General features: G+C 51.4%; 1 protein-coding gene across 1 annotated transcript in view; it reads left to right on the forward strand.

The window, feature by feature from the left end:
* Window positions 1-15,000, forward strand: part of LOC133358828 (caskin-2-like) — a 61,373-nt gene that overhangs the window by 14,213 nt on the left and 32,160 nt on the right. Inside the window, exons 3-7 of the mRNA XM_061577276.1 lie at window positions 7,571-7,622; window positions 9,205-9,302; window positions 9,894-10,039; window positions 10,339-10,434; window positions 12,036-12,169. Of these exons, the coding sequence (XP_061433260.1) occupies window positions 7,571-7,622; window positions 9,205-9,302; window positions 9,894-10,039; window positions 10,339-10,434; window positions 12,036-12,169 (526 nt within the window). The remainder of the gene's footprint in view (window positions 1-7,570; window positions 7,623-9,204; window positions 9,303-9,893; window positions 10,040-10,338; window positions 10,435-12,035; window positions 12,170-15,000) is intronic.

The following is a 15,000-nucleotide window of genomic DNA, read 5'->3' on the forward strand; positions in this document are numbered from 1 at the left end:
CATGGAGACACGGGGACATGGAGACACGGGGACACGGAGACACAGAGACACAGGGACACGGAGACACAGAGACACGGAGACACGGGGACACGGGGACATGGAGACACGGGGACACAGAGACACGGGGACATGGAGACACGGGGACACAGAGACATGGTGACACAGAGACACGGGGACATGGAGACACGGAGACACGGAGACACAGAGACACAGAGACACAGGGACACGGAGACACGGTGACATGGAGACACGGAGACACGGAGACACAGAGACACAGAGACACGGAGACACGGGGACACGGGGACATGGAGACACGGAGACACGGTGACACGGAGACAGGGATACACGGTGGTCATGGTGACACAGAGACACGGGGACACATAGACACCGAGACAGAGACACGGGGACATGGAGACACGGAGACACAAGGACACAGAGACACAGAGACACGGTGACACGGTGACATGGAGACAGAGACACGGTGACAGAGACACTGAGACACTGAAACACGGTGACACGGACACACGGTGACACGGTGACACAAGAACACAGAGACACAGAGACACGGGGACACGGGGACACGGGGACACAGAGACACGGTGGTCACGGTGACACAGAAACACAGTGACACGGAAACACGGTGACACAGAGACACGGTGACACTGAGACACAAGGACACAGAGACACAGAGACAAAGAGACACGGAAACACAGAGACACAGAGACACGGTGACACGGAGACACGGGGACACGGAGACACCCGGAGACACAGAGACACGGTGACACGGTGACACAAGAACACAGAGACACAGAGACACGGGGACACGGTGACATGGAGACTCCCGGTATTAGCAGTGACACCGCGTGGTCTCGGTGCCGCCCGTGGCCGCGATGGGCCGAGAGAGGCGGAGGTCATCGTGGACCAAGCCGCGTCATCGCTGGCCTCGACTGACGCCCGCCGCGGCGGCGGCGTTGGCGTGACGTGTGTGGCAACGTGTCGGTGTTGGTGGTGGTGTTGATGGTGGTGGTGTTGGTGGTGGTGTCGGTGGTGGTGTCGGTGGTGGTGGTGGAGTTGGTGGTGGTGGTGTCGGTGGTGGTGGTGGTGTCGGTGGTGGTGGTGGTGTTGGTGGTGTCGGTGGTGGTAGTGGTGCACCGTTGTCGCAACGTGGCGGTGTTGGTGGTGGTGGTGATGGTGGTGTCGGTGGTGGTGGTGGTGTCGGTGGTGGTAGTGGTGCACCGTTGTGGCAATGTGGTGGTGTTGGTGGTCGTGGTGGCGGTATTGGTGGTGTTGGTGGTGGGTCACCATTGTGGCAACGTGGCAGTGTTGGTGGTCGTGGTGGTGGTGGCGGTGGTGGTGGCGATGTTGGTGGTGCACCGTTGTGGCAACGTGGCAGTGTTGGTGGTCGTGGTGGTGTTGGCGGTGTTGGTGGTGTTGGTGGTGGTGTTGGCGGTATTGGTGGTGGGTCACCATTGTGGCAACGTGGCGGTGTTGGTGGTCGTGGTGACGGTGTTGGTGGTGTTGGTGGTGTTGGTGGTGGGTCACCGTTGTGGCAACGTGGCACCGGGGCCGTCCCAACTGTTGAACAAAGGGACGCCGCGTTGCCGCGATCCGTGGAGAGCCGTGGCGTTTTAAAAAGGCGCGGGGCTTTTTGTCCGCCCGACACGGCCATTGTGAACCTCTCGATGGACAAAGACAGACGCCCAGGACCCTGACATTAAACACGACCCAGGACGTCAACAGTACTGGCTCAGTGTCTCTGACACGGCCATTGTGAACATCTCGATGGACAAAGACAGACGCCCAGGACCCTGACATTAAACACGACCCAGGACGTCAACAGTACTGGCTCAGTGTCTCTGACACGGCCATTGTGAACATCTCGATGGACAAAGACAGACGCCCAGGACCCTGACATTAAACACGACCCAGGACGTCAGCATTGCTGGATCTGTGTCTCTGGGGGCCTTCTGAGAGAGATTCCCAGAGCCAGGGCTTGAACCCAGGGTCTCAATGCTACTGGGGGTCACAGTGTCGCTTATCTCACGTGGACAACCATACTATTACACACAGACCGAGTTGTAATTAAAGCGGGTTTTCAAGTGCAGCGAGTGCACGGTCTAAGCCACGGTCACCAATTACTGCACACGCAACAACAACAAAATCCCATAAAAAGCAAATTCAGTCGCGCAGTTCATTTGAGGAATTTCCAGCTTTTTGGGGGAATTGAGAAATAAATTACGGTTCAACAGAGGCGGCTCGGGAAGTGTGACCTTTGCTGTGTGGAGCAGAGGTCACCTGAAGAAGTTTGGCATCTCGGCGGTAGCTCTGCAGTGTCCGCTTTTTGCGGGCCCTTCTAGAACCACGCGCGGCTCTGCGGGATTTTTTTTCTCTTTCTCCGAACGGATTCTTCGTTCGGACGACGACGACGACGATGACGACGACGCGAGCACAATTGGGAAGAGCAATTTGTGGAAAAGACCGTTCGTTTCTCGTTGGTATTTGGCATAAAAGCTCACGATGGCGAAGCTTACAGTGCCGAGAAAAAGTTTGTGAACGCCCTCAGGATGTTCACATATTTGACATATTTCAAACCCAAAATGTGATTAGATCTTAATCTAAGTCCAAATAATGGATAGCCCGATTAAACAAATGACACGAAAACACGATATACTCTATAAGAATATGTTTGACCCCTTTCTGGTAAATAAAACAGTTGTGTTAAGATGTAAAAAAACTGAAGCCTTTTGCAAGGAATCATGTAACTGCATTAACCACACATACTCGTGGTGAACATGCAAAGAAAAAAACATGCTCTGGCAGGTTATTCATTGCCTTTGAATCTGATTGGTCCACACCAAACAGTTTGGTTTGGACCAATGATGGAGCTGCTCACCCCGAGCTCTCAATGTCCTGAGAGTGCATTGTCTTTGTGCTGTGTACGCCTTTTGGCATCCTCTGATCGAACACCGTTTGAGACGAGGCTCTAAAGAAAGCTGTCTCTGGTGTGGACCAATCAGTTTCAAAGACAATCTCCGTTAATATAAATGGCAAAGTTGTGATTATGTGTGTCTGTTCAAAATGTTTAGCGTACTTCCCGACATGCAACAAACTGGACATTTGCCATGTGGGTACTTTCCAGACTGTACACCATGCACAAATTATAAAAATACACTTTTTGGGGTGGGGGGGTAGCTCAATAATACATATATTTTTTGCACGGCAAGTGAGCTGTGACGTCATATCTGTCACGTGACCCGCGCATGTGGAAGGGTAACGCGTTGTAGTGTAGCGGGTAGCGCGCTGCGCTACGAACCCGGCGACCCGAGTTCGATTCCCGCTCACGGCCACCAACGGTAACGATTATTTCAACCGGTCCTGGGCCTCCCCTAGGTCGACTCGGCCTCAAACGAGTAACTGGTGTGGTGTGTGAACATCGCCACTGGGGAGACAAAGGCGGCCGGGTGTGATGAATCCAAGTCCCGGACGAAGCCGGGTAGTACAGCCAGTGCATCATATTATTATTACCAGATCATGTTTGTTTTGTTTGCATGTTCACCACAAGTATGTGTGGTTAACGCAGACATGATTCCTTACAAAAGGTTTCAGTTTGGTGTTTTAATATCTCAACACGACTGTTTTATTGCCAGAAAGGGTAAAAACCTATTATTATATTTTGATACTGGCCAGGGAGGTCCCCACACGATACTCTTTCAACATTTTTTCATCGTCGCATTATTCTACATTCAATAACTAGGTGTGGAGAAGTGTGCGAACCTTTTAGATTCAGTAGCTGGTGAAATCACGTGAGCAGCAATGCGTTTCCTGTAACCCGTCGGTCAGTGCCTCTCTCACACATTGGATTTGAGGAATTTTAGCCCATTCCTCCTTACAGAACTCCTTCAAATCGGTGATGTTTGAGGGTTGCCTTGCATGGACAGCTTTCCACAACATTTCGATGGGGTTTAGGTGCCGAATTTGACCAGGCCATTGCAAAACGCGGACTTTCTTCTTCTGCAGCCATTCTTTTGTAGATCTGCTTCGTATGTTTATGATCATTGGCTTGCCGCAAGACCCGCTTTCGGTTCAGCTTCAACTCACGGACGGACGGACGGACGGCCTGACATTCTCCTCTCGAATCTTCTGATACAATGCAGAATTCGTGGTTGTGTCAATGATCGTGAGCGTCCAGGTCTTGCGGCAGCCCCAAACCATCGCATTCCCACCACCACCACCACCACCGCCACCACCACCACCGCCACCACCACCACCACCACCGCCACCACCACCGCCAACACCAGCGCCACCACCACCGCCACCACCACCATGCTTGACGCTTGAGACGAGGTTCTTCTGTTCGAAAGCAGTCTTTGGTTTTTTGCTAAACGTGACGTTTCTCATTGAAGTCAAAAGTTCTACCTTTCACTCGTCGGTGCAGGGAACATTGTTCCATATGTCTTGTGGATCATCAGTGTGCTATTTGGCGAACTTCAGATGGGCAGCAATGTTGTTTTTGGAGAGAGGTGGTGTTCTCCTTGCTTATCCTTCCATGAACACCGCTCTTGTTCAATATTTTGCTGACAGTTGAGTCATGCACGTTCACATTGGCCACGGTGAGAGGGACCTGCAGATCTTCTTGGTTCTTTCGGTAAAGTCACGTAGAAGGGAAGTAATAAAATAATAAAAATAAAACATAATAAAACAATTCTCACTCAATTCTGGTGATAATTGTTTTATTATGTTTTATTTTTATTATTTTATTACTTCCCTTCTACGTGACTTTACCGAAAGAACCAAGAAGATGAATCCCTGCAGTCACGAAAGCTTTAAATCGAAATTTGACCTGCAGATCCTTGGATGTTTCTCTGGGGTTCTTTGCGACTTCCTTGACGATTTTCCGGTTTGTTCTCGGAGAGAATTGGGTAGGACGACCGCTTCTAGGGTTGAGTGACTGTGTTCTGGAGCTTTCTCCACTTGTAGACTATTTGTCTGAAAGTGGATTGGTGGAGCCCCAAATTGTTAGAAGTGGTTTTGTAACCCTTGCACGACTTGTTTCCACACGCACCTGTATGGTGAAGACCAAACTCACGAACTTTTTCTGATCTGTATATCGGGTGGGGCCTCCCAAACTCACCTCTGAAGATCTCCCTAATTATTTAAACACCCGATTCTAATTGTTCCCTTAATTGAGCTCATTAAACCGAGGGGTTCCCTTACTTTGTGACATTACCCTGAACCTCGATTACTCATTGTTTGTTGAATCCATTCATCATTTTATTTCAAAAGGACACGGAATTGGTGAACATAAACCCGATTGTATATTTAAGAAAAGACCGGGGTTTTAGATTCAAGAAGGCTATCGTGGTTAAAAAAAACCCCGATGGGATTCCCATCGTCATCATTGACGAGGGGGGGGAGGGGTGGTTCACACACACTTTTACTCGGCACTGTAGAATGTTGGCGTGTGGATTTGCAAACAATTTATTTTCAAAACCGCACTGCCACCAGCGCCACCACCACACCCACCACTCCGGCCACGCCCAACGGTCGCGCTCCGGGGCAGCTGCCGTCTCTGTGCGGTTCGCGAAAATAAAAAATGGCGGGGTGGGTCGTGCTCTATTGATTGTTGACTTCACTAAGCTACTTTCACCTCCAGTGAAAGTGGTTTAGTTTCACCTCCAGTGAAAGCGTGCAGCGAGTCTGTAACGCGTGCGTGTATAATGGATGTACGTGTGTTCATGTGCACGTCTGTGTGTTGTAAGGTGTGTATGTTCATGTGTTTGTAATGCGTGTATAATGGGTGTATGTGTGTTCATGTGCGTGTGTGTGTGTTGATGTTTGTAATGTGTGTGTGTTGATGTTTGTAATGTGTGTATAATGCGTGTACGTGTGTTCATGTGTGTGCGTGTGTTTATAATGTGTGTATGTTCATGTGTTTGTAATGTGTGTGTGATGCGTGTGTGTGTTAATGTGCGTGTGTGTTTGTAATGTGTATGTTCATGTGTTTGCAATGTGTGTATAATGGGTGTATGTGTGTTCATGTGCGTGTGTGTGTGTTTTGTAATGTGTGTATGTTCATGTGTTTGTAATGTGTGTATGTTCATGTGTTTGTAATGCGTGTATGTTCATGTGTTTGTAATGTGTGTATGATGTGTGTACGTGTTCATGTGCGTGTAATGTTCGTGATGTGTGTATAATGTGCGTGTATGATGTGTGTATATGTGTTCACGTGTTTGTAATGTGTGTATGATGTGTGTGTGTCCATGTGTGTCTGTGTGTGTCAAGGGGAGCGGTAGTGTAGCGGTTAGCGCGCTGCGCTATGAACCTGGCGACCCGGGTTCGATTCCCACTCACGGTGAACAACCAGTGACGATTATCTGAACCGGTCCTGGGCCTCCCCTAGGTCGACTCAGCCTTAAATAAGTACCTGGTGCGGTGTATGAACATCGCCACTGGGGAGACAAAGGCGGCCGGGCGTGGTGCTGGCCAACCACCCCCTCGTGTACCGTGCCGGCTTTCATAGGTGCTCGCTTACAGCACTTGCCCCAGCAGTCTGTAATAGGCTACGCGGGGGATCTTTGTCTTTGTTGCATGTGTTTGAGCGGTGGTGTTGTAGCGGTTAGCGCGCTGCGCTACGAATCCGGCGACCCGAGTTCGATTCCCGCTCACGGCCAACACCAGTGGCTATTATCTGAATTGGTCATTTTTCTATTTGACCCCCAGGCATGAGTGTAGTTATTTCGCCGAAATATTCATTAATTCCCTCTGTGTGTTTCTCTGTGTGTTTCTCTGCGGGTCTCTGTGTGGGTCTCTGTCTGAGTCTATGGGTCTCTGTGTGAGTCTATGGGTCTCTGTGTGAGTATGTGAGTCTGCGGGTCTCTGTGTGAGTATATGGGTCTATGTGTGGGTCTGTGGGTCTCTGTGCGAGTCTATGGGTCTCTGTGTGAGTCCGCGAGTCTGTGGCTCTCTGTGTGAGTCTATGGGTCTCTGTGTGAGTCAATGTGTCTGTGTGAGTCTATGGGTCTCTGTTAGTCTATGGGTCTCTGTGTGAGTCTTTGTGCGTGTTTGTATGTTGAACTTATTTCACACCGTACATAACCAATTGTGCTAATCAGAGGTGCGGGAGGGGTGGGGGCAACAAGCTAAACACAACAACAACAACAACAAGCTAAACACAACAATAACAAACCAAACACAACAACAACAAGAAGCAGTTATAAAGAAATTAGCTCGTCGCTCGTGACAATGCTTTAAAAGTGCATCGCTCCAGCGGCTTCCCAGCATTGGAAGAGAGAGCGTTCCAGACGGCCTCGTGGGTTTTGCTCTCTCACGCACCAGCGGCGGTGCTCAAGTCGCGAACACATTGGCACGCTGCGTTCGCGTCGCGAACATTCCTCATTGGCTGCGTCGGGGCGGTGGTAGGGGGTCTGTGACGCGCATTTAGACGATTTAGCCCAAGGGGCTCAAAAAAACACATTTATCTTGAATAGCAACGATTAACACAATATTCTCCACAACGCCGCTGACGAGCATTGCGTCGTTAACTTATTTTGTTTCTTCTTCCTCCTTGCAGGCAAGAAGGGGACCACAAAACAGTCCAACGTCAACCTGCAGGACGACGATGGGTGAGTGGGCTCCGGCGTTTCGTCCGCCGTCGCCGTGGGCACAGCGTGACAGCGCCGTGAGAAACCCTCCACCGTCTGACGCGAACTCCTCCAGCGATGATTCATGCAGCCGGCGCGGCCTGGCGCCCGGGGCTCGTTTGCGGATGCCGGCAGTTCGGATCCCAACGGCCGCCCCGGTTATTACCGCGCTATCTGGTCATTTTTTTAAATTTCGATTTAAAGCTTTCGTGACTGCAGGGATCCATCTTCTTGGTTCTTTCGGTAAAGTCACGTAGAAGGGAAGTAATAAAATAATAAAAATAAAACTTCATAAAATAATTCTCACGACGTTTCGACCACAACGCAAGCAGCCGTCCTCAGGTGAAACCAGGTCTGTCGCCTCGACAGACCTGGTTTCACCGTTGTGGCCGAAACGTCGTGAGAATTATTTTATTATGTTTTATCTGGTCATTACCACGCTATCTGGTTATTACCGCGCTATCCGGCAACGACCGAGGCATCGTTGAACAGCTTGGCGCGAGCGCTTGCCCTTGAAGGCGGCGGCCGGTGTCACCACAAGGAATGTGTCCACGTCGGTCCGTGGCCTGCCGTGGAAAATCAATCACGAATCAGATCTTCGGCTGCGGGGGGGCGGGGGGCGGTGGGGGGATAATATAACAACAAAATAATCAGATTATTTTCCCTATTCAATAATGATACGCAAAAAAAAGCATCGATGGCACCCGACGCGACGCTGCTGAACGCTCAACTACGTGGCCAAACAAATGAAATACGTCGAGATCTCAGCTCCGTTGATCTGGGGGGGCTCCTCCAGGCCGTGCTAGGAATGCACTCAGGAATGGTGACGGTCGTCATCTTGACATGCAAAGCACGCAGGGAATCCCGTTGCGTTGTTTGTTTCAGGCAGCTTGTTGCGTAGCCGTCAGAAATGTGATAGGGCGGCGCTGAAAGTCAACCTGAAGCCTTTATCTGTCATTTAGTTACAACTTTGATCGTGTGCTGATTGTTAATGTCCCCGTACCTCATGTGCCCTGACTTGTGGACCACCCTGTACCACAACAACAACCACAACAACCCAATGTGTCCTGACTTCTGGGCCACCCTGTACCACAACAACAACAACAACCCAATGTGTCCTGACTTGTGGGGCCACCCTGTATCACATCAACAACAACCACAACAACAACCCAATGTGCCCTGACTTCTGGACCACCCTGTACCACAACAACAACAACAACAACAACAACCCAATGTGCCCTGACTTCTGGACCCACCCTGTACCACAACAACAACAACCCAATGTGTCCTAACTTCTGGGCCACCCTGTACCACAACAACAACAACCGCAACAACCACAACAACAACAACAACGCAGTGTGCCCTGACTTCTGAACCCACCCTGTACCACAACAACAACAACCGCAACAACCACAACAACAACAACAACGCAGTGTTCCCTGACTTCTGGACCCACCCTGTATCACATCAACAACAACCACAACAACAACAATCATCACAACAACAACAACAACAACAACGCAGTGTGCCCTGACTTGTGGGCTGTTTGTTGTTGTCGTTGCAGGATGTCTCTGCTGCACCACGCCTGCCTCGGCGGCAGCGCGGACGTCGTGACCGCGCTGCTGGACGGACACTGCACCGTGGACATCAGTGACAGCAAAGGTAAAGATAAAGGTGCGGGCAAGGGCGTGGCGGCGGTGGTGGTGGAGGTCAGAGCGCCGTGACCCGGCACCTGGGTTCGACTCCAGGTTCAAGTGGGGCCCAAGATGCTCGCTCGCTTATTCATCCGTTCACGGAACGTGTCTGCGTGCGGGTTCGACGTTGGGATGGCCACCCGAGTTCGATTCCCGATCGCCGGTCAATAACAGTGGCGGGCAAACTCTTTGGGTTTTATCGGTAAAGTCACGTAGGGTGAAAACGAAATAAAAAATGAAAACATCGAAATTAAATCACGACGTTTCGAAAGCAACACAAGCCTCCGTCATCGGGTGGAACTGCTCCAGCAAAATTACTGTAGCGAATAAAGAGAGATATGAGAGACACGTGGTTATATAGGGCAAGAGGGGGGGGGGTATCTCAACCGGTCCTGGGCCTCCCCTAGGTCGACTCAGCCACAAAATGAGTACCTGGTGCGGTGCGTAAACATCACCGTGCCGGCCTTCATAGGTGCCGCTGCTGCTGCTGGCTGACAGCACTTGCCCCAACAGTGTGTGGAGGCTACACGGGGGATCTTTGTGTGCGTGCGTGTGTCAGGGCTGCGGCCCCTGCACTACGCGGCGTGGCAGGGCAGCGGCGACACGGTGCGGGCGCTGCTGAAGGCCGGCTCCTCGGTGAACCTCGCCTCGCACGAGCAGCGCACTCCGCTACACCTCGCCAGCCAGCACGGGCACCACCTCGCAGTGAGCGGCGCGCGCACGCACGCACACGCACATGCACACACGCAGACACACACACGCAGACACACATACACGCACGCACACGCACGCACACGCACACACACGCACACACACACGCAGACACACACACACGCACGCACACACAAAAAAAACAAAGATCCCCCATATAGCCTTAACAGACTGTTGGGGCAAGTGCTGTTAGCGAGCACCTATGAAGGCCAGCATGACACACACACCCCCACACACACACACACACCCGGGCGCGTGACCCGGTGACCTCCCTCCCGTCCGTCCCGTGCCAGGCGGAGGTCCTCCTGCAGCACGGGGCCGAGCCGTGCGTCCGCGACGCCACCGGCAAGACGGCGCTCTCGCTCGCCTGCGAGTTCGGAAGACTCCAGGTGGGGTGGCAAGTCGGCAGTGGTCGCAAACGGGTTTTGATTCCTTACCCCCCGTACCCGGCTGCACCAGGGTCGCAAACGGGTACCCGTACCCGGCCGTACCCGTACCCTACCCGTACCCGGCCGGGTATCGGGTAGGGTACGGGTATCGGGTACCTGATTGCTACCTCTGGGATGAAGCCATGTTGCAGGCGCGGGTGGGTTGATTCTACGAACTTGAATTGTGAGAAGAGACAAGACGTTGGGAAATGAGTGACAAACGGTTACTCACCGGTGACTCACGGCCTACCCGTACCCGTACCTGGCCGGGTACGGGTAGCCGGGTATCGGGTAGGGTACGGGTATCGGGTACCCGGTTGCGACCTCTGGGTGTCGGTCGGCACGCTCGTGCACATACTCTGGCACGCGTTCGGGGGATGGGGGGGAAAGGGGTACGTGCGGCGGTACACGTGCGAGTGTGCGTGCAGAGTTCGTGAAGAGTTTACGGAAGTACACACGAGTACACGCGGGAGCACACGCAGGAGTACGCGCGAGTATCCTGATGATAGTGGTGTTTGTGCGTTTTGGTTTCTGGGTGTGTATGTATACGTGTGTGTGTATGTATACGTGTGTATGCGTGTGTGTATGTATACGTGTGTGCGTGTGTGTGTGTACGTGTGTATGTGTAATAAAGCTCGTTGAGGCGACTTCTGGAATCCGTCTTTTATTCAACTTGTTATTATAGTTTCCTTCACGCTGCTGATAGGCAGCGTGAGAGGGACAGATAGAGAGAGAGAGACGCACTGCCACGTGGCAACCCGGAGACCCGCTCCCGCGTGGCCCCCTTCCTCTGTTCGTTCCCGTTCTGACCACGTGTCGTTCGTCTCCACCCCTATTTAATACCCGGGTCACGTGGTACGTGTCCGCCAATCCTCGCTAGCCTTCATGGAATCTTCCAGGCTCCCTCGTCAGCTCCCGGGACCACGCCCCTGACTCATCTCCCCATTGGCTGTGGCCAAAGCCAGCAGAACCAATCCTTACAGCTGTCACCTTTCCATCACGTCAGGGCCACGCCCCCAGGCTTCCCCCCATTGGCTGTAAACCAGGACCGGCAGAGCCAATCACCATGACGAGTTGTGATACGTCAGTGAGCCGGATATATCCTCATATTACATATGTATACGTGTGTGTGTATATATACGTGTGTGTCTGTGCGTGTGTGTATGTATACGTGTGTATGTATACGTGTGTGTGTATGTATACGTGTGTGTGTATGTATACGTGTGTGTCTGTGCGTGTGTGTATGTATACGTGTGTATGTATACGTGTGTGTGTATGTATACGTGTGTATGTATACGTGTATGTATACGTGTGTACGTGTGTGTGTATGTATACGTGTGTGTGTATGTATACGTGTGTGTGTGTCTGTGCGTGTGTGTATGTATGCGTGTGTGTGCGTGTGTGTTAGCGTTGCGGGGAGCGGTAGCATAGCGGTCAGCGCGCCGCGCTACCAACCAGGCGGCCCGGGGTTCGATTCCCGCTCACGGCCACCGACAACTTCGTGCTGGACATTCCTCGCGGTCGCCTGAACTCTGAACTCTCGTCTCTCTCCCTGCCTGCAGGTCGTCCGCCTCCTCCTGGGAAGCCACGTGTCCCCCAGGCTGCTGGAAGGAGCTCCCAGCGAGCAGGGAGACGCTACCGTCTGCAACTCTCCCATCCACCTCGCCGCCAAGAACGGGCACGGGGACATCGCGCGGTGAGCCTACCCACACGCACGGCCTGGGTCTCAGGGTGTCTCTCCATCTCTCTCTCTCTCATCATCATCACAGTGGCTGGGAGATGTTAACTACCTCGCCTGGTGTACAGGAGGTCGTGGGTTCGATCCCGACCCTGACACCTGCTGCTGTATATTTAGAGTTTGCGTGTCTCTCTCTCTCATCATCATCACGGTGGCTATGAGATGTTAACTGCCTCGCCTGGTACACAGGAGGTCGTGGGTTCGATCCTGACCCTGACACCTGCTGCTGTATATTTAGAGTTTGCGTGTTTCTCTCATCATCACGGTGGCTAGGAGATGTTAACTACCTCACCTGGTATACAGGAGGTCGTGGGTTCAATCCCGACCCTGACACCTGCTGCTGTATATTTGGAGTTTGCGTGTCTCTCTCTCTCATCATCATCACGGTGGCTATGAGATGTTAACTGCCTCGCCTGGTACACAGGAGGTCGTGGGTTCGATCCTGACCCTGACACCTGCTGTTGTATATTTAGAGTTTGCGTGTTTCTCTCATCATCACGGTGGCTAGGAGATGTTAACTACCTCACCTGGTATACAGCAGGTCGTGGGTTCAATCCCGACCCTGACACCTGCTGCTGTATATTTGGAGTTTGCGTGTCTCTCTCTCTCTCATCATCATCACGGTGGCTAGGAGATGTTGACTACCTCGCCTGGTGTACAGGAGGTCGTGGGTTCGATCCCAACCCTAACGCCTGCTGCTGTATATTTGGAGTTTGCGTGTCTCTCTCTCTCTCATCATCATCACAGTGGCTAGGAGATGTTGACTACCTCGCCTGGTGTACAGGAGGTCGTGGGTTCGATCCCGACCCTGACACCTGCTGCTGTATATTTGGAGTTTGCGTGTCTCTCTCTCTCTCATCATCATCACGGTGGCTATGAGATGTTAACTGCCTCGCCTGGTACACAGGAGGTCGTGGGTTCGATCCTGACCCTGACACCTGCTGCTGTATATTTAGAGTTTGCGTGTTTCTCTCATCATCACGGTGGCTAGGAGATGTTAACTACCTCACCTGGTATACAGGAGGTCGTGGGTTCAATCCCGACCCTGACACCTGCTGCTGTATATTTGGAGTTTGCGTGTCTCTCTCTCTCTCATCATCATCACAGTGGCTAGGAGATGTTGACTACCTCGCCTGGTGTACAGGAGGTCGTGGGTTCGATCCCGACCCTGACGCTTGCTGCTGTATATTTGGAGTTTGCGTGTCTCTCAGTCATCATCATCACGGTGGCTAGGAGATGTTAACTACCTCGCCTGGTACACAGAAGGTCGTGGGTTCGATCCTGACCCTGACACCTGCTGCTGTATATTTGGAGTTTGCGTGTCTCTCTCTCTCATCATCATACGGTTGCTATGAGATGTTGACTGCCTCGCCCGGTATACAGGAGGTCGTGGGTTCGATCCTGACCCTGACACCTGCTGCTGTATATTTGGAGTTTGCGTCTCTCTCTGTCCGTGGTCGCGTGGATTTTTCTCCGGGTCCTCCGGTTTTTGCCCTTACATTTAGAATCAACGTCACACGTTTAGAGTATTTGGCCGCGATACATTTCCACGCGATGAGACACTTCATTGAGCTGTCATTTGTGGTCCAGGTCGCTTCTGAAAAAGAGCTACATAGCTCAGTGGGCCTTTCCTGGTAGCAGCAGGAACTCGACATTAGCAACGAGCTCCTGGTCACATGGCCATCGTGCGCACGAGCAGAACAAGAATGTGGCATTCACGAGGGGGCAGGCAACACGTGTCCAAGCGTCGTCCTGGTGTGCACTGGCCACCAGGACGCATGCTTGGGCCCTCTTCACGACCAGCTTTGTGATGCTCAGCTCGCAGGATGCTGATCTTGTAAGGCGTGGATTTGAATTGTGATGATTGTCCTGCAGAATGCTGATCTTGCAAGACGTGGATTTGAATTGTGATGATTGTGCTACAGAATGCTGATCTTGAAAGACGTGGATTTGAATTGTGATGATTGTGCTACAGAATGATGATCTTGGAAGACGTGGATTTGAATTGTGATGATTGTGCTGCAGAATGGTGATCTTGGATAACGTGGATTTGAATTGTGATGATTGTGCTACAGAATGATGATCTTGGATAACGTGGATTTGAATTGTGATGATTGTGCTACAGAATGATGATCTTGAATAACGTGGATTTGAATTGTGATGATTGTGCTACAGAATGTTGATCTTGGAAGACGTGGATTTGAATTGTGATGATTGTGCTGCAGGATGATGATCTTGGAAGACGTGGATTTGAATTGTGATGATTGTGCTACAGAATGATGATCTTGGAAGACGTGGATTTGAATTGTGATGATTGTGCTGCAGAATGATGATCTTGGATAACGTGGATTTGAATTGTGATGATTGTCCTACAGAATGTTGATCTTGGAAGGCGTGGATTTGAATTGTGATGATTGTCTTGCAGAATTCTGATCTTGGGAGGCGTGGATTTGAATTGTGATGATTGTGCTGCAGAATGCTGATCTGGGAAGACGTGGATTTGAATTGTGATGATTGTGCTACAGAATGCTGAACTTGGAAGACGTGGATTTGAATTGTGATGATTGTGCTATAGAATGCTGAACTTGGAAGGAGTGGATTTGAAATTGTGATGATTGTGCTACAGAATGCTGATCTTGAAAGGCGTGGATTTGAATTGTGATGATTGTGCTACAGAATGTTGATCTTGGAAGACGTGGATTTGAATTGTGATGATTGTGCTACAGAATGTTGATCTTGCAAGGCGTGGATTTGAATTGTGATGATTGTGCTACAGAATGATGATCTTG

Source organism: Lethenteron reissneri, chromosome 63, assembly GCF_015708825.2.
Source record: "Lethenteron reissneri isolate LAM-NWPU_2019-01 chromosome 63, ASM1570882v1, whole genome shotgun sequence".
NCBI classification, from domain to species: Eukaryota; Metazoa; Chordata; class Hyperoartia; order Petromyzontiformes; family Petromyzontidae; genus Lethenteron; species Lethenteron reissneri.